General features: G+C 32.4%; 4 protein-coding genes across 4 annotated transcripts in view; 2 read left to right on the forward strand and 2 right to left on the reverse strand.

Annotated features, from left to right (window-relative positions):
• The first annotated feature begins 158 nt into the window (after positions 1-158).
• LOC106116392 (gastrulation defective protein 1 homolog) lies at positions 159-4,023 on the forward strand. The gene is made up of 4 exons (XM_013310216.1): positions 159-789; positions 1,156-1,267; positions 1,808-2,003; positions 2,637-4,023. Exons 1-4 carry the CDS (start codon positions 238-240, stop codon positions 3,757-3,759), a joined length of 1,983 nt encoding a protein of 660 aa, XP_013165670.1. The 5' UTR covers positions 159-237; the 3' UTR covers positions 3,760-4,023.
• Positions 4,024-4,036: 13 nt separating this feature from the next.
• mRpL39 (mitochondrial ribosomal protein L39) lies at positions 4,037-7,902 on the reverse strand. Its single transcript, XM_013310217.1, has 8 exons — positions 7,756-7,902; positions 7,495-7,674; positions 7,163-7,263; positions 6,675-6,816; positions 5,915-6,133; positions 5,514-5,627; positions 4,967-5,082; positions 4,037-4,382 (listed from the first exon to the last, which is right to left on the reverse strand). The coding sequence occupies exons 1-8, from the start codon at positions 7,823-7,825 to the stop codon at positions 4,305-4,307; spliced, it is 1,020 nt and encodes a 339-aa protein (XP_013165671.1). The 5' UTR covers positions 7,826-7,902; the 3' UTR covers positions 4,037-4,304.
• A 408-nt stretch (positions 7,903-8,310) lies between these two features.
• Prpk (TP53 regulating kinase) lies at positions 8,311-9,644 on the reverse strand. Its single transcript, XM_013309889.1, has one exon. The coding sequence runs from the start codon at positions 9,516-9,518 to the stop codon at positions 8,805-8,807; it is 714 nt and encodes a 237-aa protein (XP_013165343.1). The 5' UTR covers positions 9,519-9,644; the 3' UTR covers positions 8,311-8,804.
• A 788-nt stretch (positions 9,645-10,432) lies between these two features.
• Positions 10,433-19,735, forward strand: part of LOC106116278 (coactosin-like protein) — a 28,163-nt gene continuing 18,860 nt past the window's right edge. The window contains exon 1 of the mRNA XM_013310041.1: positions 10,433-10,778. Coding sequence (XP_013165495.1) covers positions 10,725-10,778 — 54 coding nt within the window. The 5' untranslated portion in view covers positions 10,433-10,724. The remainder of the gene's footprint in view (positions 10,779-19,735) is intronic.

Raw genomic sequence — 19,735 nt, forward strand, 5'->3', positions numbered from 1 at the left:
CGTTTTTATTTTGGAAACAGAAATAATTTAATCAGTTTGATACTCAAGCTTTAGTTTAAGTTTACAATCAAATTCAGAATTTAATTTTACATTTGGTGAAGTTATTTTCACTCTGCGGACTCTTTATTTAAATCTGTCATTTGTCAAAGTCAAATTCATCAATTCTTATCAAGGTATTATTTATTTTATATTTTATATGTTTAAACATAACCAATTTAACATTAAACTTTGGTCAATATGAATAAAAAACAAATATCGTTCGGTAAAATCAGTTTAAATATAAACAAACCTGCAAAAGAAGATGCTTCAACATCGGGATTCGGTACGTTTGGTAGAATACCAATTCAAGAGCAAAAGGAAATCGAAGAGATAGCCGACGACTTGGAAAATCAACATGTACACAAAATTATGGGTATTAAAAACTTCGGGAAGAAAGCGAAGAACTTTAATGTCGAAGAAATGATGGAACAAGCCAAGAAAACAGCTCAGGAAGTCACCAAAAATAAAGTAGACGCTGAAACCAATAAAGAAATACCAAATAATTCTGAAGGTGAAGATGATAGCTATATAGGTCCTCCCGCTCCTCCAGGATTGCAAGACGAGAATGAAGAACTAATAGGACCACCAATACCTAAAGAAATTTTAGAAGGAAATACAAAGAATACCACTAAAGTAAACAGTACTTCTAAAGAAAATGAATCGAACAGTGAAGAAGACAGTTATGATGAATTGAGTGGATCTGATGATGATGAAGTTAGCATGGAAAAGAAGATACCAAACACACATGAGGTAAAATAAAGTTAATAAATACTTTATTAAATAATATTACATACTTTTCTATAGCCTTAGAATCAAAAGTTAATTTTCATCTGTTTTGGAAGTAATTAAACACATCCACTACCCCTTAAAATTTTATGGTATTAACTGTGGAGTTCCGAGTTCAAAATCTCAGTTTAAAACATATTTTGTAACTCTGTATTGTCAAAGTTAATGACAGGGATAAAATATTGTAAACGGAGATTTTGGTGCCGGAAACCCATGGTAAATGTGTTGAGTCACTTATGCAGCTTGATTATACCACTACAGTTTTCTGTTTAATCACTTAAAAGAAAAATAAATTTAATAACTATTCAATGTTATTTCATATATTTGTAGGTGGAAATGCTTCATGGTAGTAAAGCTGTGATAGCTCTAGCTGTGGATCCTTCAGGAGCACGGTTGGCAACTGGATCTGTAGACTATGATGTAGCTTTCTGGGATTTTGCTGGCAAGTTCAATCTTTACATGTACTATTTTTTTATTTTACATTTGTACCATTACACCTTCATCATCAGCTCACTACACGTCCCCTCCGAGGGGCTCGGAGCCTACCCTAAGGTAAGGGTGATTAGGCCATAGTCAACCACGCTGGCCAAGTGTGGGTAGGTTGACTTTACACATATCTTTGAATTTCTTCTTAGATATGTGCAGCATCACAATGTTTTCCTTCACCGTAAGAACGTCGAATTAATGTACATATGTAAATCAGAAATCAAAAACACATTATTACAAGGCTGGATTAGACCCCAGGACCTGCAGATTGCAAGTCAAGTGCTTGACCACTGAGCTACCGATGTTCCATTACACCTTAGAAGAATTATATTATTTTATAATGCGTAATAAAATAGGTATTTTATTTTAAAAAAAAAATTATTTTAATTTGCATTATGTTTTTATGTTATATTTACAACAAACACACATTTATTGTCAAAACAAGAAATATGTTTATCACGAAATAAAGATTGCTAAACTATTTTATTTCCCACAGGGATGGATTCATCAATGCGTTCCTTCAGAACACTACAACCTTGTGAGAATCATCCTATCAAAGCTCTTCAGTACTCGGCAACTGGTGACTCCATCCTAGTGGTCAGTGGTGCAGCGCAGGCTAAGGTCCTTGATAGGGATGGCTTTGAAGTGCTGGAATGCGTGAAAGGGGACCAGTATATCACTGATATGGCAAAGTAAGACATTGTTTATATCTCTTTGAGTAATAATTTAATATATACCCGTTAGGTTTGTTTGGTGTAAAGAAGTAAATTAAAGAACATATATTAAGACTTGGTATGTGCAGAATTAAATAATCTTCATTAGTAGCCTATGGTGAACTGATGACTAGGGAATAAATTATGCAGTGGTTTCCCGTTGCCTTCTGCATAAGACTTTTAAGAAGTTATTTAGACTTCAAGGCCGCTATAGCTATAAATATGGAGAACTGATCGCCAACCTTCGCTAGTCGGAGAGGCACCTCAAGAAGAAGAAGGAGTAGACTATGTTCTATGTCTATGTCAATTTTCGTTGAGATTGGTTGAGCTGTTCTGCAGATACCTTCAAACAAACATCCATTCATCTAAACGTTCGCATTTATAATATTAGTAAGATACCTGTATGGTAAATTATAATAATTTTTACACTATAAATTGGTAATAACAGACTCAGCCTGTTTAAAAAAAAAAAGAGTTTCCATGTCATCAAGTCTAGCGGGTTTTTTTTTTCCTCTAAATTACTAAAAAATCTTAGTAGCATTAAATTTATTATTATTATAAAAGATATACATATTTCTCCTTATCATATTCTTTCCTTACAATTTTTTTTAGAACGAAAGGTCACACCGCATCTCTAAACAGTGGTTGCTGGCATCCGCACATTCGTGAAGAGTTCATGACATGTTCACAGGATGGCACTCTCCGTTTATGGTTGACTGAGAACCCGAAACAACATAAATCCGTCATAAAACCTCGACAACAAGGAGGTTTACGTACCAACCCGACCGCTTGCACATTTTCTAGAGACGGGAACACAGTTGCTTGTGGATGTTTTGATGGTTCTATACAGATGTGGGACCATAGAAGAAACTTTGTGAATACCACAGCGTTACTAAGAGATGCACATCAAAAGCAAACTGAAATATCAAGTATTTGTTACTCATATCTCGGTTCACAATTAGCAAGTCGTGGTAATGACGATACTTTAAAATTATGGGATTTAAGATATTTTAAAAAGCCACTAAATATATTTAATAATCTATTTTCAAGATACGAACAAACAGACTGCGGTTTCAGTCCTGATGATAGATTGATATTTACAGGGGAATCATTACAAAGGAACCAAGACATCGGTAGACTATTATTCTATGATACAAAGATGTATAAACATGTAACTAGTATAGAAGTGTCTAAATCTCATGTAATTAAAGCAGTATGGCACGCTAAATTAAACCAGATCTTTGTGGGCTGTGGAAATGGAACTATAAAATGTTATTACGATCAAAAAAGAAGTCTGAGAGGTGCAAAACTATGTATAGTAAAAACACATAGAAAGAAATCATCCGTAGGGATTGTCAGTACCCAACAAATTATCACACCTCATGCATTACCCTTATTCAGACAAGAGAAACTAAGAACAAGTAAGAAAAGAATGGAAAAAGATAGATTAGATCCTGTCAAATCAAGACGGCCAGACTTACCAATCACATCAGGTCAAGGTGGAAGAGTAGCGGCATCTGGAAGTACACTCAGTTCTTTCGTGATCAGGAATCTTGGGTTAAGTAAGAGGGTTGATGATGAACAAGATCCTAGAGAGGCTATCTTGAAATATGCCAAAGAAGCAGAAGAGAATCCATTCTGGGTCGCTCCAGCTTATAAAAAAACTCAACCGCAGCCGATATTCCAGAATGAAAATGAAGAAGGACCTGATCCTAAGAAACAGAAGACATCTTGAATTTATGTAAAGATTTAATGTAGAAAATATTTTATTCTGTCATATGCATTTTAAAGTGTCATATTCACTTGGAAATGTCATATATTTGAAACTGTCATGTTCATTTATAAGTGTCATTCACATTCGACAGAAGTGTACTTAGCCTAAGTACAATAAAAATAAATTGTCACGTTATTTAACCACGTAATTATTAGATGATCAACGTAAATAAGTCTATTTATATAATAAGGAAGGTTATAAGTGTCAAGTACATTTGTAAATAAATAAAAAAACATGATGAAATCTTATTGCTTTATTTATATAAACCTAGATCTAAAATCCTAAACAAAATACTAGATTTTTTGGTAATGCATAGGCTTTTTAACATAAAGTGTTTATATTTAAGTTATTCGACAATTTAATAGTTTCTAAATTTTACGTCAAAATAAAAAGGCGCTAAAAAATAATGATCCAAAATCTTGATTTCTTGTATGAAAGAGATAGTCTTATTAATAATCGATGTGAGTGAGCGAGATGTGAGAGCCTATGCATTTGACTTTACTGGTTTAAGCTTGTGCTTTCATGCTCTGTGGAGTTAACTCTCTACCTTCACCAAATGGATCGATCGGTGATCTTGCTGAATTCTGAAAAAAACAAACAATAATATGAAAAAATTTAGTAAATGCTTCACCTCCTTACCTTAGCCAATAAAGAGAAATTATTTAATTGAGTAGTAACCTCAAATAAATTTTGCAATATTTTACTTTATATAAAGAGTTTGTTTTTATCCCGAACTTGCCGTGAACATTAACATGAATAATTAATCTAATATTTAGGATTATGTTTCTATCATTTTATGCTATGTTTTTAGAAAGTGTAGCGGAATGTGAGGGTAGGGCACTGCGCAACGGTGACCTTGAATCGCTAAATTATTTGAAAAGAAAATAACATTTGGCTACAAAACTAATAATTCATCTTAGTTATAATTAATAATGATAACAAATTAAGGCTTAAAACTGATAAAACTTGAAAATAAATCATCCATAGTGTTAGGAAGAAAATCCTAAAATGAGGCAGTGTATTGACGCACCTGCCTTACTAAAATGTCGACGTTTATGTCCCCTCACTAATCATTCTGACACTAGACTTTGTAACGAAAGCACGTCATTCGCGCCAAGTGATTCTAATTAATAATGTCTAAAAATAAAAACAAGTTGTTAATCCTTACCAATTTCTTAGCGCGATCTGTTAATATAGAGAAGGCAAAATGATTCAATATGGCGCCAGTCGGCAACGCCACGCCTTGGAAACGATACAACTGCTTTACTTCACTCTCCGATGACCCTGGTAAAATATATTAAATGGTTTAAAAAAATAAAATACAAATCCTACGTTGAAGGAAAATAATCGTAGAACCAACATCTTTATGCAAAGAAATTCATATATTTTTTTTAAATCCGCCAGTTAAATTCGCCAAAATAGCGAATCGTCCACCGACGATAGCCTACCGAAACTGCAGATCCGTTGCCTACCTTTAATCAACGGAGGGGACGCACAGAAATGTTTTCAACTCACATGCGTCCACTCCTCCGTCAAATCAACTTCCACTTCCCATCCTTTCCTTGTATATATGAAGAGTAACTCAACCCAGGGCCAGCGTTAAGTAAGACCTGGTCACTAGGATAATCTCAAGCCCTGGGAGTGTGTCTCAAGAGCTGTATATCAGTAAAGGAGGTACTTGTCTATGAATTTAAAAACATCCTGTATCAACTTACCCAATAGTTTGTGTACCGAAGAGACAGTGACTTTGCCAATTTGTCCCGTGCTGCTTATTAGTGGTCCTTTAGATATATCGACATGATTGCCCACCCTGTATAGTGTCACTTTACCTGCATAGTTCATAGGAAAAAAATAAAAAAACATTTTACAATCCCAAAAATATCAAACTAAATCTTACAGCAACTTAGTTAAATACTACAGACGAATCAGGATAAGCGAGAATCCAAGATACCGCAATATTTTTCTCGCTTATAGAAGTTTTACTATAACCCAAGTTTCACATTCTTAGAAGATTATCTGCATCCCAAATTTCTTGCTTATGGAGGTTGTCCGGACCAGACAATAACTTATACAGGTTTCTCACCTATCCAAATTCATCTGTACATCAAAAACTCACCATTAGCCTTAGCTATATCCGGTATCTGTTTAGTTTTATGTTCATTTTCCACAAACATTTCTAACGCTAGCGCTTCTCCAACTTCTAGTCTTTCTATCAAATCATTTCTTCTCGTCAGTTTGATGTACTCCGCACTTAATGTATGCAATTCTTGTTGTGTGGGTTGCCAATCGGGTAATGTAGGTAAATCTACATCGTAGATAAATGATCCACTGCGAACTGGAAAATAAATAATAAAAATCTTGATCTTTAGGAAGTCTATTAAATAGCTGTAGCCCAAGACACAGTCCACACGGTATTCAAAAACTTAATTAGTAGCCTATGAGTTCTTTCAGACTATGTTTTACATCTGTAACAAATTTCATCAAAATCTGGTGAGCCGTTCTGGAGATAATTTCAAAGAAACATCCATCCAAATATTAGCATTTACAATATTAGTAAGACTAGCTGTTGGCTGCAACTTAGTACAGCCTATAATATGCCTGCATCATATCTTCCGAACAAAGTCTTATTTACGAGATTACCCGAAACAAACGCGTCTATGCAGACAGACATACAGATAGACGGACAAAAAATATAAAAAATGCATTTTCATTATCAGAAAACAATTACATCGTATGTACAAATATATTAATATACATCTATAGAAATATTAGAATTATGTGATAAGAGAACAAACATCCATCCATCTAAAATTTCTCATTTATATTAGTAAGATGTACTTTAATCGGTGTTCCTATATTCTTAAAAATATACTTACTATCAGGACCTGGAAAGCTGTGCAATTTGACTGTAACATTATCCTTAAAGGCAACAGATGCACAGGCTCCCAGCACCAAAGAACAAGTACGCCAAAATGCTTTGTTAACTTGTTGAGGCTCCGCTATGTTAAATGTCTGGAACTGAACGGAATAAACATTATAATTAAAAAAAAAACAAGTGAACAAGAGAAAAGACGTAGTAACGAAACTGGCTGTAAACATTTAATAGTATTTTGTTTTTCTTTGGTTTATAAAATTTGTTACTAGCATCAGTGGCTAAAGTATAACTAACATAGCAATCATGTCATGTCTTAAGTGTGATTTAAAAACCATTTATAACTTTTTAAATAACCAACTACTGCAGCCACTTCATTTTGACATAGATAATGTTAGGGATGATGATATTTTTTATAGAGATTTTGGTCTCGGAAACAAATGGTAAACCAAATTATAATGTGGTGCTGTACATATAAATATGCATATTTACCTCCAGTGTGCAACTCTCTGATAGTTGTCTATGCATGTCCCAATGTACAGAACTATCCAATAAGGCTAAAGCACTGCTCTCCATATGCCATTCTCCGAGATCTGGAATATGATATTTTAATTTTATTACATAACTCACTTCAGGTTATCCCATGTCCTAATATATCATTCTTATTAGTTTTAAACCACAAAGGTTTTATTCATAGTGCTATTTACTATGAAAGATTATTTTAAGCACTATTAGACAAAAGTTATAATTACGAAGTTATTCAAGAAATGTTGCATTGTATGAATAGAAAATTATTTACGACGTAATAATTTACAAATACGTACGTTTCGCACAATCGTATGGTGTAGAAATGTCTTTATTCATAACCAATGTGCATTCTTGAGGTACACCCTTGTATTTTACTTCAATCTTTTCTATTCTACCGACCAGTTCTAATTGCCGCTTCTTTTCTAAAGTGAAGAGATGGTGCCGACGTTCTGTAGCTTCTTGAGTACTCAAACATCCTTTAAAATTAATTATAATACATTTGTTATGTTTTTTCTTACTATAATTTCTTGTAATACAATGTCAACACAGCAACTTACTTATAGACAAAAATGCCTTCTTGTTACTTTGCCGTATGAATTTTGATAACTGACTTATGGGTAGCTTCATTTTCAGTAAATCCTATTTCATGAATACAATAAACTGTAAACAATTTTTGAGGTTATCCGCAATGCGATTGACAGATGACTGACAGATGATAGGTGCAGTTTCGTGTTTTTATAACCGACAAAGGAATCACTTTTCTTACATCTGAAGTTGATTCTTCAGGGAAGAATTTTGATGATTTAAGGTAAGGGTTAAGGAGATAAGTTCCCTCTTAAATATTCCAAGTTCAATAATGTAAGCTAATACCTAAATTAAATTTATTTAAAAATAAAACAAGAATTAAATAGGGCACTTTTAGACAAAAAAAAGGCTAACCTAAATTTGAATGGATTATTTTCTTGCTCAAAAGTCATATTTCGATTTTAATAAAAACCGTAAATGTTAATAAATCAATTGTTTACGTTGTAAATATCGTTTCAAAATTAACTCGGAATTAAATTGTATTTCTTGGATTTGGGTACATAAAGTTTAAAAATGAAACAATTAAAAACCTTTCAAAGGCATACTTTATTAAAACATACATTGGTTAATGCACTATAATAATTATCTTATTCTATTTCTAACAACTACTAGAATAACATGACTTATACAATGAAGTATACTACATATTAAAATGTTGACTAATTTTGATAGACGGAGATAAAAGGAGAAACTAATTCAATTAACAATCATGTACTACTGAAGTATAGTCTATGGATGACACTAATTTACTGTAGATATGCAGATATTTTGCATACTATGGGTACATGATACAGATCGGTGGAAAATCAGGGTAGGATACTGATCTCTATAAATGCATAAACAATTGCTTGAAAATGTCAGCTTTTCTTTCATTTTGATTAAAATCTTCTGTTGATGTTATGTTACCACCAGCGCCAAAATGTTGAATATCAAATGGGCACAAAATACTAAGTCTTATAGCCAGTCCATTTAAAAAAGGTCATTTTGGATATGACCATTAGTCTTCTGTGTTATTTATCTTCTAACCGACCATTGTTCTCTTTCTGCCCCTCGCTCTTACTTCTTCAAACTTACTCAATATTTCTTTGACATTATTCTTGTTGTAACTTTTGTAGTATTCCAGAAATTTATCAAATAGTTTCGGATAGTTATTATGTGTGCTTATAAATGCTCTTTCCAAAACATACAAATCAACACCTTTGTCTTCGGCACTGGAATCTATGTATGATAGGCCAAAATCAATCATCACCAACTCCAGATTATCATGGTTTAACCATTTAGCATCACCTTTAACTTTAGTCGGCGTTTTCTCGACTAACAACATATTAGATGTCGTCAAATCGCCATGAATGATGTTATTATCGTGCATTTTTCGCACAGATTCCGCAATTACTTTGGCAATGAAGTTTAAAATATCTTCGTTTTCTTCTACATTCTTTACAACATTTATAATGAAGTCTTTTACAGTAATACTGGTCTCCATATACTCCATATAAATACGTCGCCTGTCAAAATCTACTAAATACAGCGCCGGTGTTTTCACTTCAGCTAAAATACATCTTAATATTGATCGTGCTTCATTTTTCATCCTTTCCTTTGTAATTGTAGAGTCCAAATCAGGGTGGCGATAGTTTTTCTTAAATCTTTCTTTGATCAAAGTTGGTTTTCCGAGGTATTTGCATATGAACAATTTGGCCTCGGCCCCTTGTTTTAGTAACTTTAATTCTTCGGACATTTTCAGTTCACTTAAAATTATACCGTTACTCAATAACTATTCATTTATTGTTATGTTTCGTTAAGTATAAAACCTCACTATTTTTATTTGTTGACAAATTGCTGAGTGCGAGGAAAATCAATATTTGCAAAGAAGGTGTTGCCATAGCTGTTTAACAGAATCTGCGTTTTTTCCCCTAGAAACGTAGAAAGTATTTTTTCAATTATATGTGTCTTTTTAACTACAAATAAATTAAGTAATAAGATATAACAAATTGGAAATACGAACATAAAGTCCACCAGTACTGTGTAACTAATTTCGGTGCATACAATTTATAGGCAGTTAAAGTTTTCGATCGTAAGTATTTGAACAAGAAAAAATAAAGTCTTGCACAATCTTTATAAGAGAGTCTTTGAAAATTATTTATGTTCCTCAAAAGTGCCTTCGTTTTTAGTAAAATTTCGGAGTTGGCAATATTATTTGCCCATGTCAGTTTCGAGAATGAAACGTTCCGTTTCAAGATTTTATTTTTTGTTGACAACGTCTTTGACCTCACCAACGATAATTTAATAACTTCATTTTACACTTTGATTTTCTTAAATTTTCCCAAACAAATCATAAAATATGGTACTAAAAAACAACAGGTTTGTTTTTGTTAGTAATGATACTATAAAATTGATAAAACGGTCGCAAAACGTAGCTTTTCATAAGAGGTAGAGCAAGAATTTCCGTTTTTACTTGTATGCAAGTTGGATGAAAATGTGTAAATATTGAAATGTTGCTATAAAATATGTCATAGCGACATTTTCATAAGTTAAAACGGAATGTAAAATAAAATAAATCGAAATCGGCGTAGATGAACTGCACCTTACATTTAATATCGTAGGCACTATATCTGTACTATGTCATGTATATGTACGCATGCCAGCGGGTGTATGTATTCACTCGTTGGGGAGCAAGGGAGGCTGTGTGGGCGTGTGGTATTGGTTGTTGCACTCGCGCCGGCCGGCGGCATAACTTACGTTTAGACTCGAACGCTTAATTCTACCAAATAGTTTAAAGAGAGACTGTGATTTACACAAACTATTAATTCGGTGTAATCGCGACGTTTGTACACAGTCTCTTATAAAATAAGAAAATTAAGTCGTGTGCTTTTAATCGAAAAATAAATAAGAATACGAACACATTTATTTTAGTGTCTGTGGTTTTTTTATAATTGTGAGAAATATGTCTGTGGAGGGATTGGAATACGAAAACATCGTGCAAAATGGCCCTAAAAAAGTAAGTGGTCCATTTTCCTCCTTTTAAGGATTACAGTAGAACATCAAGCAAATATTTTTACCCATAATTTAACCTAAGTTATGACTTAAAAATAGCGAAGCTATACCTTTCAGTCATTAATTAATATATAGTTTAATTGATAAGTAGAGTCAAGAGATGGTAAAATGAACGTATAGGTATGTGTAAAGTTGCCTGCGTCTATATTGATACGTAAAGGAGGGTGAGGCGGTGTACTATACAAATGTCTGGGTGCATTTTCGTAGATATACTATGCAGGCGCGCCGCTGAGCACAGGCTAATGTGATTTCCGTCTGGATTTATGCGGGAATAACAACTTTTGATATATTTATTTTAATTTTACCAATTCTTTTTAGAAGATTTTTCGTTTTTATCTTTTAAGGATCATGTTTAATAACATTTAAAAAAAATTACAACGTTGACGAGATTGTTGGCTGTATGACTATTGAGCATTTGTTTTTTTCCATCGTAAACAAAAAAATCACTAATTTTTGAAAATGATAGTCACGTGTTTTCGTTTTAGTTAGCTTAATTTCCCATTAAAAAAATATAACACTTTCTCTTTTTCGCTTAGATTGTTTTTTAAATTAAGAGCGACTGGTTTGTACATTTTAATCTGTATAATTACGCGCTCTTTTATTGTCTCCGTGAGAAAATCGCGTGCTAGAAGACGCATTCCAACTAGCGCATAGAATATGTACATAATTAACTGTTCAATTTCACAATGAAAGATGAGAAAATGCACGTTGAGAAGTCCGAATTAACTATTTATCAAGAATTTTCACTGGCCAATTCTTATAACAAAAATAACTTTTAAGGAGTTTGCAAAATCCTGCCTAAATTCATCTTTGATACACAAAGAATGTTTTAAATATTTTTATCGGTGTTTTAAATATTTTTGTTTCAAATTGAATCGCTATAACTATTTCCCCATTGGCATAATACAGATTGCTAGTTGTTATTTAAAAAAAACACCAAAAGGTCTGCAATAATTATTCTTGCGTTTCTTTTTAATTAATTTGGGCGATAAATTCAATTTGCATAACAAGGTTTCACAACTTACGACATAGTAACTGTCTGACGCGAAAATTATGCATAAGTCTTTTATACAATCTACATTTATTTGGCGCGGACTTAAAAAATGGACAGGTACGATAATTATTACTGAGAATTGTATAAAAAGCAAACCTCTCAAAGCAAATATAGAAGTTGTTTACAGTTCAAACACGACTTGAGCTTTGATATCAGTAAAAAAGTGTTTATAAGATTCATAAAAAACTATACCATCTACTTTAAAGTTACTAGACCAATTTGATATACAAAAGCAAAAAACTTGACATAAGATATTTGACCTGTTGAACTGTCAGAATACTCTATGATTACTCTACTCTATGATTTATCGATAGCATTTTTATGTATAATGACCCAAAGGACTATGTTACCAGGTCATAAAATTAAAAAAAAATTCTATGTATAAAACATATCGTCGTCCTTTTCATTACCTTTGACAACAAAGAGATAGCAATATGTTTTGAACGGGGATTTTGGTCTCAGAAATCTACGGTTATTCTCCTGAAATATCTATTAAAAATGTATCTTTTAATGCATTAAAACTGTACAAACGCTCTTGCTACACACTACAAAAAAATGTAACTTTAATACTTAGCCAATTGTTTGCGAATAAAAAAGTTAACTAGCAAATTTTTTGTTGTCAAAAAATACGACGAAATGTAAACTCATTGGTAACCGGTAATTCATTGTTGAAATGTTAGTAAATTGACTTTCACTGAGCTAACATGAAGTTTAAAAAAAAACATCTGTTTTATTTTTAGTAATTGAATTGTTCATTTTGATTCTTTAGGCATTTTATTTTAGATCAATCGTTTAAAAGGTTATTTTAGAACAAACCTTAACATTCTCTATATCCTAACAAAAGGCGACGCAAGTTGACAAGTATGGCGTGTCTACTAATAAAAATTATTTTTATTTTATTCAAACAAAACGCGTAACATGTGGTCCAATTTTTCAATGGAATACTCTCAAATAATTTCTGAGTTATGTTGATGTAGTTGGATTGTAGGTATCTTAGTATTTTAGTAATAGTTTATTTATTTATTTTATCTCTCGATTGCCCTCCCCCTTGACATCTTAACCTTAACGTCGGTATCCATTGTCTCTTCAAATTCTCACATAGAACTCTCTAATAAGTACGGTAAAAGAGTTATGTTTGATTGATGAGCTTTGTAGATGATTTTAGACTCTCACATAAGATACATATTTTTGTACAGCTCTTTCGATCCTGACGTTGAAACGATAGTTGTCTTTTGAAATTTTATACGACGATTCGGATACAAATAGGAGTCGTCAACTAATACATGTTCCCACCAAGATAAGAACATACATATATGACCTATAAATCTAACCTGGAGCATAGAAATGAGGGGTATAGAAAGACTCCGGATGCTTTTTGTTAGGATAAATTTCCTCAGTGTTGTCATCTACAATAGAAAAAGACATTTCGAAAATAGACTCTCGATTAGATGTCAAATTATGAAACATTCCATCTATAGGTTGTCTATGGATTAAAAAATATGCAGAATGTCGTATGTTTAGTTCATGGTATTGGTATTATGGTGAACATAAAAATTAACTACATCAAACATCTGTGCAATTAAATTCCGTCGCCTACGTTTTATCGGATATCTCATGAAAATGTGTGTAGGTAGACATTTTTTTATTATTTCACATAAAAATTATACGAGTGTTTCTTGCGCAATAGCGTAAGACTACGCTGTTTTCAATTTTATAATATGTAACTCTGTGGTTTTGCTTTCCAAATACGTGTACTAGAACAAATTGGCATCCTTTTCATTATCTTTGAATAAGACAGAGATAAGTTTTTGTACAGGTAAATTTTATATTGCAATTTAGTGTATACAATAGGTTCAATTTTAGTTGATCATTTAAACAACGAATATGTATAAAAAATAATAAAAATAATTGAATCAGAAAATGTCGATTAATAAAAATGTTATTTGAGAGTTGCAATGTTGTCTGAATATAAACTGTCTGTGTTCCGCGAATTTTTTTTTCTTCAAAAATTAAAAAGTCAAAATTCAACAGTCTCTACAACTCTACGGCCATTCCGTTACGGTTACGCGGGAAATGGTAACTTCGTCCGTCATAACCTGTTTTCTAAAATCGCTTGGAAGTACCACTGTTCTTCATGTTACACCTTCTTAAACCTAAAGTGACTATTAACGAGTTTTGTTATCATTTTAATACACATAGATAAAAAGAATAAAATCAAAGCGAGTTAATTGTAGTTTTTAAAAGCACTTAAGATAAAGACTTTGATTTAATCTAATTTAGTAAACACGTTGATGCCATCAAGGAAAAGTATTTATGGATGTTTTGAGACGGGAAGAATGAGAAACTTTATGGACCAACATAACCTAACTTTATTGTGACTAGTCCCGTAATGTTTATTACGCTGTAGCCAATAGTATAAAAATTAAAATTAAACAATTTCAATAGAGACTGTGAGACAAATTTAAATTTATTTTTAGTAAGACAGCATGGATCAAAGCAGCAAACAATTTCTCTATTTTATACGACTAATAGAAACACTTTGGCAACTATACAGCGAAATAAACTGTGAAATGACTAATTCCAGGGACGCTCTTCTCGTTTTTATATTTCCATTCCAAAGCGAGGATCCTTTTTAATAAACAAAAAGGCTGTACATTTATTTTTTAAATTTCAGAACGTCGCATTTTGTGTTTACGCTTTTTCCTGTTTTCCTTGTCGTATGCTAAATGCGTGGCTATTGTTTGTGTGTCGTGTTTTAAAATGGGAAAAATAAACGCTCTGTTTTCGTTAAAATACTTAGGTACCATTTATTTTTGACGTAAATTATAATAACTAGAAAAAATGCATTTTTCAACCACAATTGCACAGTTTTTCCAGTATCACAACCGGAAACTTAAAAAAAAAAACAGCATTGTCCATGATTTGAAATTCATGTTTGTCTTTGATTCCCTTCAACCAGATCAACATGATAAATCGATGTATCTCCTTAATCAAGTATTTGATATTAACATCTATTATGACAACCGAATCGATCTAGATCCGGGATCGCACCAAACACGCTGGCCCAATCACTGAATACCCGGAGAAGTAAATCAAATCTTGCCTGCGAGGTCAATGACCCACACCTACGTCTGCCCCCATACTTGGATCTGAGACCATAGACAAAGAAAAATAACGTGTCACTTTTTTTTGTTTTTTTACCTCGTATCAAGTATTGACAGTTATAAAATTTAATAAAAATCAAAGATGTTATATTAACACTGCATAAAATTTAAATTAATATTATGATATCATATTACATAAGAATAGTAATTGGCTATAAATGTTAAAACTTCTTTAAGTGATTTAAGACTTCACTAAACAAGCCTGTTGCTAGAAAGAGGGAGAAGATGTCATTGACATTATCAACGCTATGATATCTATCAACTTAAACGGGGCAAATAACCAGCCTTACGTTTAGAAGTCCATGCGAAAAATAATAAAATCATTCTAAATCACAATTTTCACGTCAGTTTTTAATATGGCTAGACTATTTATGCACTAACAATGTTTCACAGTTTTTCATCAGCTTTTAATCGCTGAAACACGCGACAAGTTGCTATAACAAGATACAAACATGCGTGCAAATGAATCTTTATTTAATTACATTTAGTTATTAGTGAATGCGTGACATTGCCCGCCACTGTACACTAATCTGTCAGGCACAGTGGCAACTACGGCTTAAAATAGCATTTCTGTAGTATTCATAACAAAATTATATTATTCATAGTTTATAATCATCATCATCAGCTCACTATACGTCCCAACGAAGGAGCTCGGAACCTACCCTAAGTCAAGGGTGACTTGGACATAGTCAACCACGCTGGCCAAGTGCGGGTTGGTTGACTTCACACATATCTTTGTATTTCTTCTCAGACATGTGCATGTTGCATCACGATGTTTTCCTTCACAGTAAGAACGTCGGATAAATGTACATATGTAAATCGGAAATCGAAAAACACATTGGTACATGGCGGGATTCGAACCCGGGACCTGCAGATTGCAAGTCAAGTGCTTAACCCCTGCGCCACCGACGCTCAGTTCATAATACAATTCTTTATTTAGTAGTAAACACATTTTTCTTTTTCGATAATATTGTGCATTTTGTATTATAATAATGGTGGCAACACATCTGTATCTCTGATGTCTATGGTTAGCGGTGATAACTATATGATTCGCTTGCTGATTTTCCTATTAGATAAATAACCAGTTCATGAAAGTTAAAACTTTTTTTTATTATAGTAAATACAATAAAAGTGTAACTGTCAACAATGCTGCCTCCAGACGTCTCGCCTTTACTCCGGCACGAACGAGGTTTATTTTAGAGCTGCCTTTAAACCGATCAAATCAATTACCCACGCTTATGTTTTTCTGTTTCAAATTCATTATACCTTATGTCAAACTAATAGAAGCCATTTTAGAATGACGTTTGCGTTGTCTATGGTCCTTTTTGTTCTGCAATCGAGCTATGGTTTAACGTCTTGATAAGTTGTTTTTTTTAATTCAATACGATCAATGCACTAGTTTAAGGAAAATGTGTCTTATTTCAATAACAGCAGAGTTTATTTTTCAATATTGGTTATATTCAGTGGTATTGCATGTGACCTTTCACCGCTTCATTTTTGGGAAATCCAACAAATGTGTTTTTACGTCAATAAGCATTAATAATATGTTTATTTAATCGACAGTTATAGGAAATAAAAATAAATCAAACGTAATTCAAATAAAGAATATCCTAATTGGAACGGTTTAATTGGAAGAAATGGATCAAATATTTTTCGTAGAAAAATAGGCAAAGCCATTTTACTCATAGCCATTTTAGAGAGCTGAATCCAAGACTTGTCATAGGTGATTAATGCAGAAATTGCGTTTAATTCTTGGAACCTACTCTCACGATAGTTTACTTTTTTTAAGAAGAAATAACATAAGCAAATTTAGTATCTTTCTGTACGTATACATCTAAATATTCAATAAAGAAGTTTTAAAGCTTAATCATAGTTCGTTTAATTCACCTTTACAAGTATCAAATTTCTTAAAGCACAGTACACTATAATTGAATATATCGTACATGGACTTGTCCGAGTTTCATGACCATATAAGTATTTATGCTGTAAGGTCGACGCGGTTCTGAAGGAGACGCGTTGTACTCTGTGATATATATTTTATATATCCGTCAAATTGTGAATTAAGTCAATTTACAATATAACCAATTCCTTTATTTAGATCTAAATTCGATCAAATCAATAGAAGAATAACAGAGCGTCGGTGGCTCAGGGGTCAAGCATTTGACTTGCAATCTGCAGGTCCTGGGTTCGAATCCCGCCATGTACTAATGTGTTTTTCGATTTCCGATTTACATATATACATTTATCCGATGTTCTTACGGTGAAGGAAAACATCGTGATGCAACCTGCACATATATGCGAAGAAATTCAAAGATATGTGTGAAGTCAACCAACCCGCACTTGGCCAGCGTGGTTGACTATGGCCTAATCACCATTAACTTAGGATAGGCTCCGAGCCCCTCGGTGGGGACGTATAGTGAGCTGATGTTGATGAATAGAAGAATTAATAATCACAACTACATAGCCGTCATTTTTGTTTTTTTTTAATGTATTTTGTGAAAACAAACCTATAGATGGAGTCTTTCGTAGAAGTTTTAAGTCTAATAGACATTCGATTTTCGAAATATCATTTTAAATTGTAAATGTCAACACAAAAGAAATTTATCTCAGCAAAAGGCTTCCTTATTTCTCGCCTCAGGATTGTGCTATGGATTAGTTGTCTGTAGGTTATATGTCTATGGTTAGAACTACTGGAAATGTAAAAGAATGATGCCAAAAGGTTGTTTTAAAGGTGAACGTATCATTCAATTGATAATGATGTAAATTTTAACGTTTTCAAAGACCCATTTAAAAACCAGTTTAACAATAAAAATACTTTCCTTCACTAGTGTTACGGTTAAAATTATAAAATACGGTTTCCCATTTAAATATTACAAGACCTATAAACTCTGTAAGAATATTATAATGAAAAAGATTAGTATACGACTACTTTCTTTTGTGCTAGAAAATAGTTCACCCATTTAACTTTTTTTTGGTATTACCCAAAAATATACAAATCACTCATATTTAAACATAAACCTAAATTAAAATTCAATTAAAAACGTGTTTTATTTTCCCCCTTTATTACAATTAATAAATTGTCAGGTAAATTTGGTAAGAATATACTGGCAAGCGTCGTAATAATAAACAACATGGCCTCCATGATTCAATTGTTTATTTCAAATATTGATGTCACTAATACTTGTTTTTATCCTTATAAAGTTATTTTATTAATATTCTTCAATTATAAAGTTTAATTTGAGACATAAATTGCTAATGTTATATATATGTATATGTTTGTTGACATATAAGTTCATAACGGCTGAACGGATCTGGATAATATTCAGAACAAATAATATAGTCTGGACTAGCAAGATTAAGTTTTTATTCTACGCAAACGAAATCGCGGGAAACAGCTATTTTTTATTTACGATATTTTTGAATATACCATGTGCTGCCAAGGGATAGAATTTTGCGTTCAAATAGTGGGAATGTACGTAATTAGAACTTCAATGACCTCGAACCCGGAGAGTGCAGTGCGGTTGGCAACACTGCTTTTGCTATTTTAGGTGTTACCACCCTAATACTTCGTTAACGCCGCGTACGGTCTGTATTCGGTATATTTAGAACAAAATCTCCGACGTATGCGTTCCTTTCTTGGGATAATGTAAATAATTATTCTGTAAACGCGTGCGCTAAATATAAACTCCGGTTTAGTATTTTATTTTTAAGTATATATTAAGTATGAAGTGGAGAAGTGTTAAAAGAATTATTTGTTTCATGGCAGTTTGTCCGATTTTTATAGCAAAAAATTTATAGAAAAAACTTGCTAGGCCATGTTCCCTATTATAAAATATTCTTTAAACAACATCCAATAAAAAGATAATTTTAATTTAAAAAAATACGTTTTTTGTTATAATTTTCCTTGCTTAACAAAAGCACTAAAATGAAATAGACATGTTTTGACTGTAAAAAAAGGTCAATACAGAATCTGTACCATTAAGATTGTCCGGAAATAAGCACTTTTAGATGCCCTCTTCGAAACAGGCAGCCCTTTGTCTGACAGACAGAGAGTTCCTTGTACAGTGAGGATTAACGACCCACGCAGATGCACAGATTTAAATGCTTTAGATCAAATATTTAACTCGTCCACTATGGTTAATTTAAACTAGAATATATTGTTGTTAAAATCAGGTGTAAGTTACATTTCTATAAATAATATATATTATTAAGTAGCTATCAACTTAATATAACTTCTTTCTTTATCTGAACGTAATGAATAGTTTGCAACAATTCGCTAGAAAGTTAAACATAATCCTGAAAGATATTGACTTTGTTACTGTTCAATTTTAAAATGTCTGTTCAGATATTATTTTATCACCCACTTGTCACAATCACTTCGCAAAAGAAAAATATTGGAGCATTGGAAAGTGCCATTCCAAACCGGACGAGTATTGTCTCTCATCTGATCAATTATGTGTTAACGATTTTAAACCGTTTTGCAAAGGAATATAGACTATAATTGCATAAAAAATATTAAAAGGATTGTTTGTGATGCGGCCATCTTGTAATTCAAAATAATAACGTGAAATCTCTTTCTGTCATCTAACATTGTAAAGTGTTGACATAATAAAAACATTTCCCAATTTAGCTAAAAATTAGTAGAAAAAAAGCAAAAATGAAATCTTCTTAATCTATAAATAT

Source organism: Papilio xuthus, unplaced genomic scaffold (assembly GCF_000836235.2).
Source record: "Papilio xuthus unplaced genomic scaffold, Pxut_1.1 DF827756.1, whole genome shotgun sequence".
NCBI classification, from domain to species: Eukaryota; Metazoa; Arthropoda; class Insecta; order Lepidoptera; family Papilionidae; genus Papilio; species Papilio xuthus.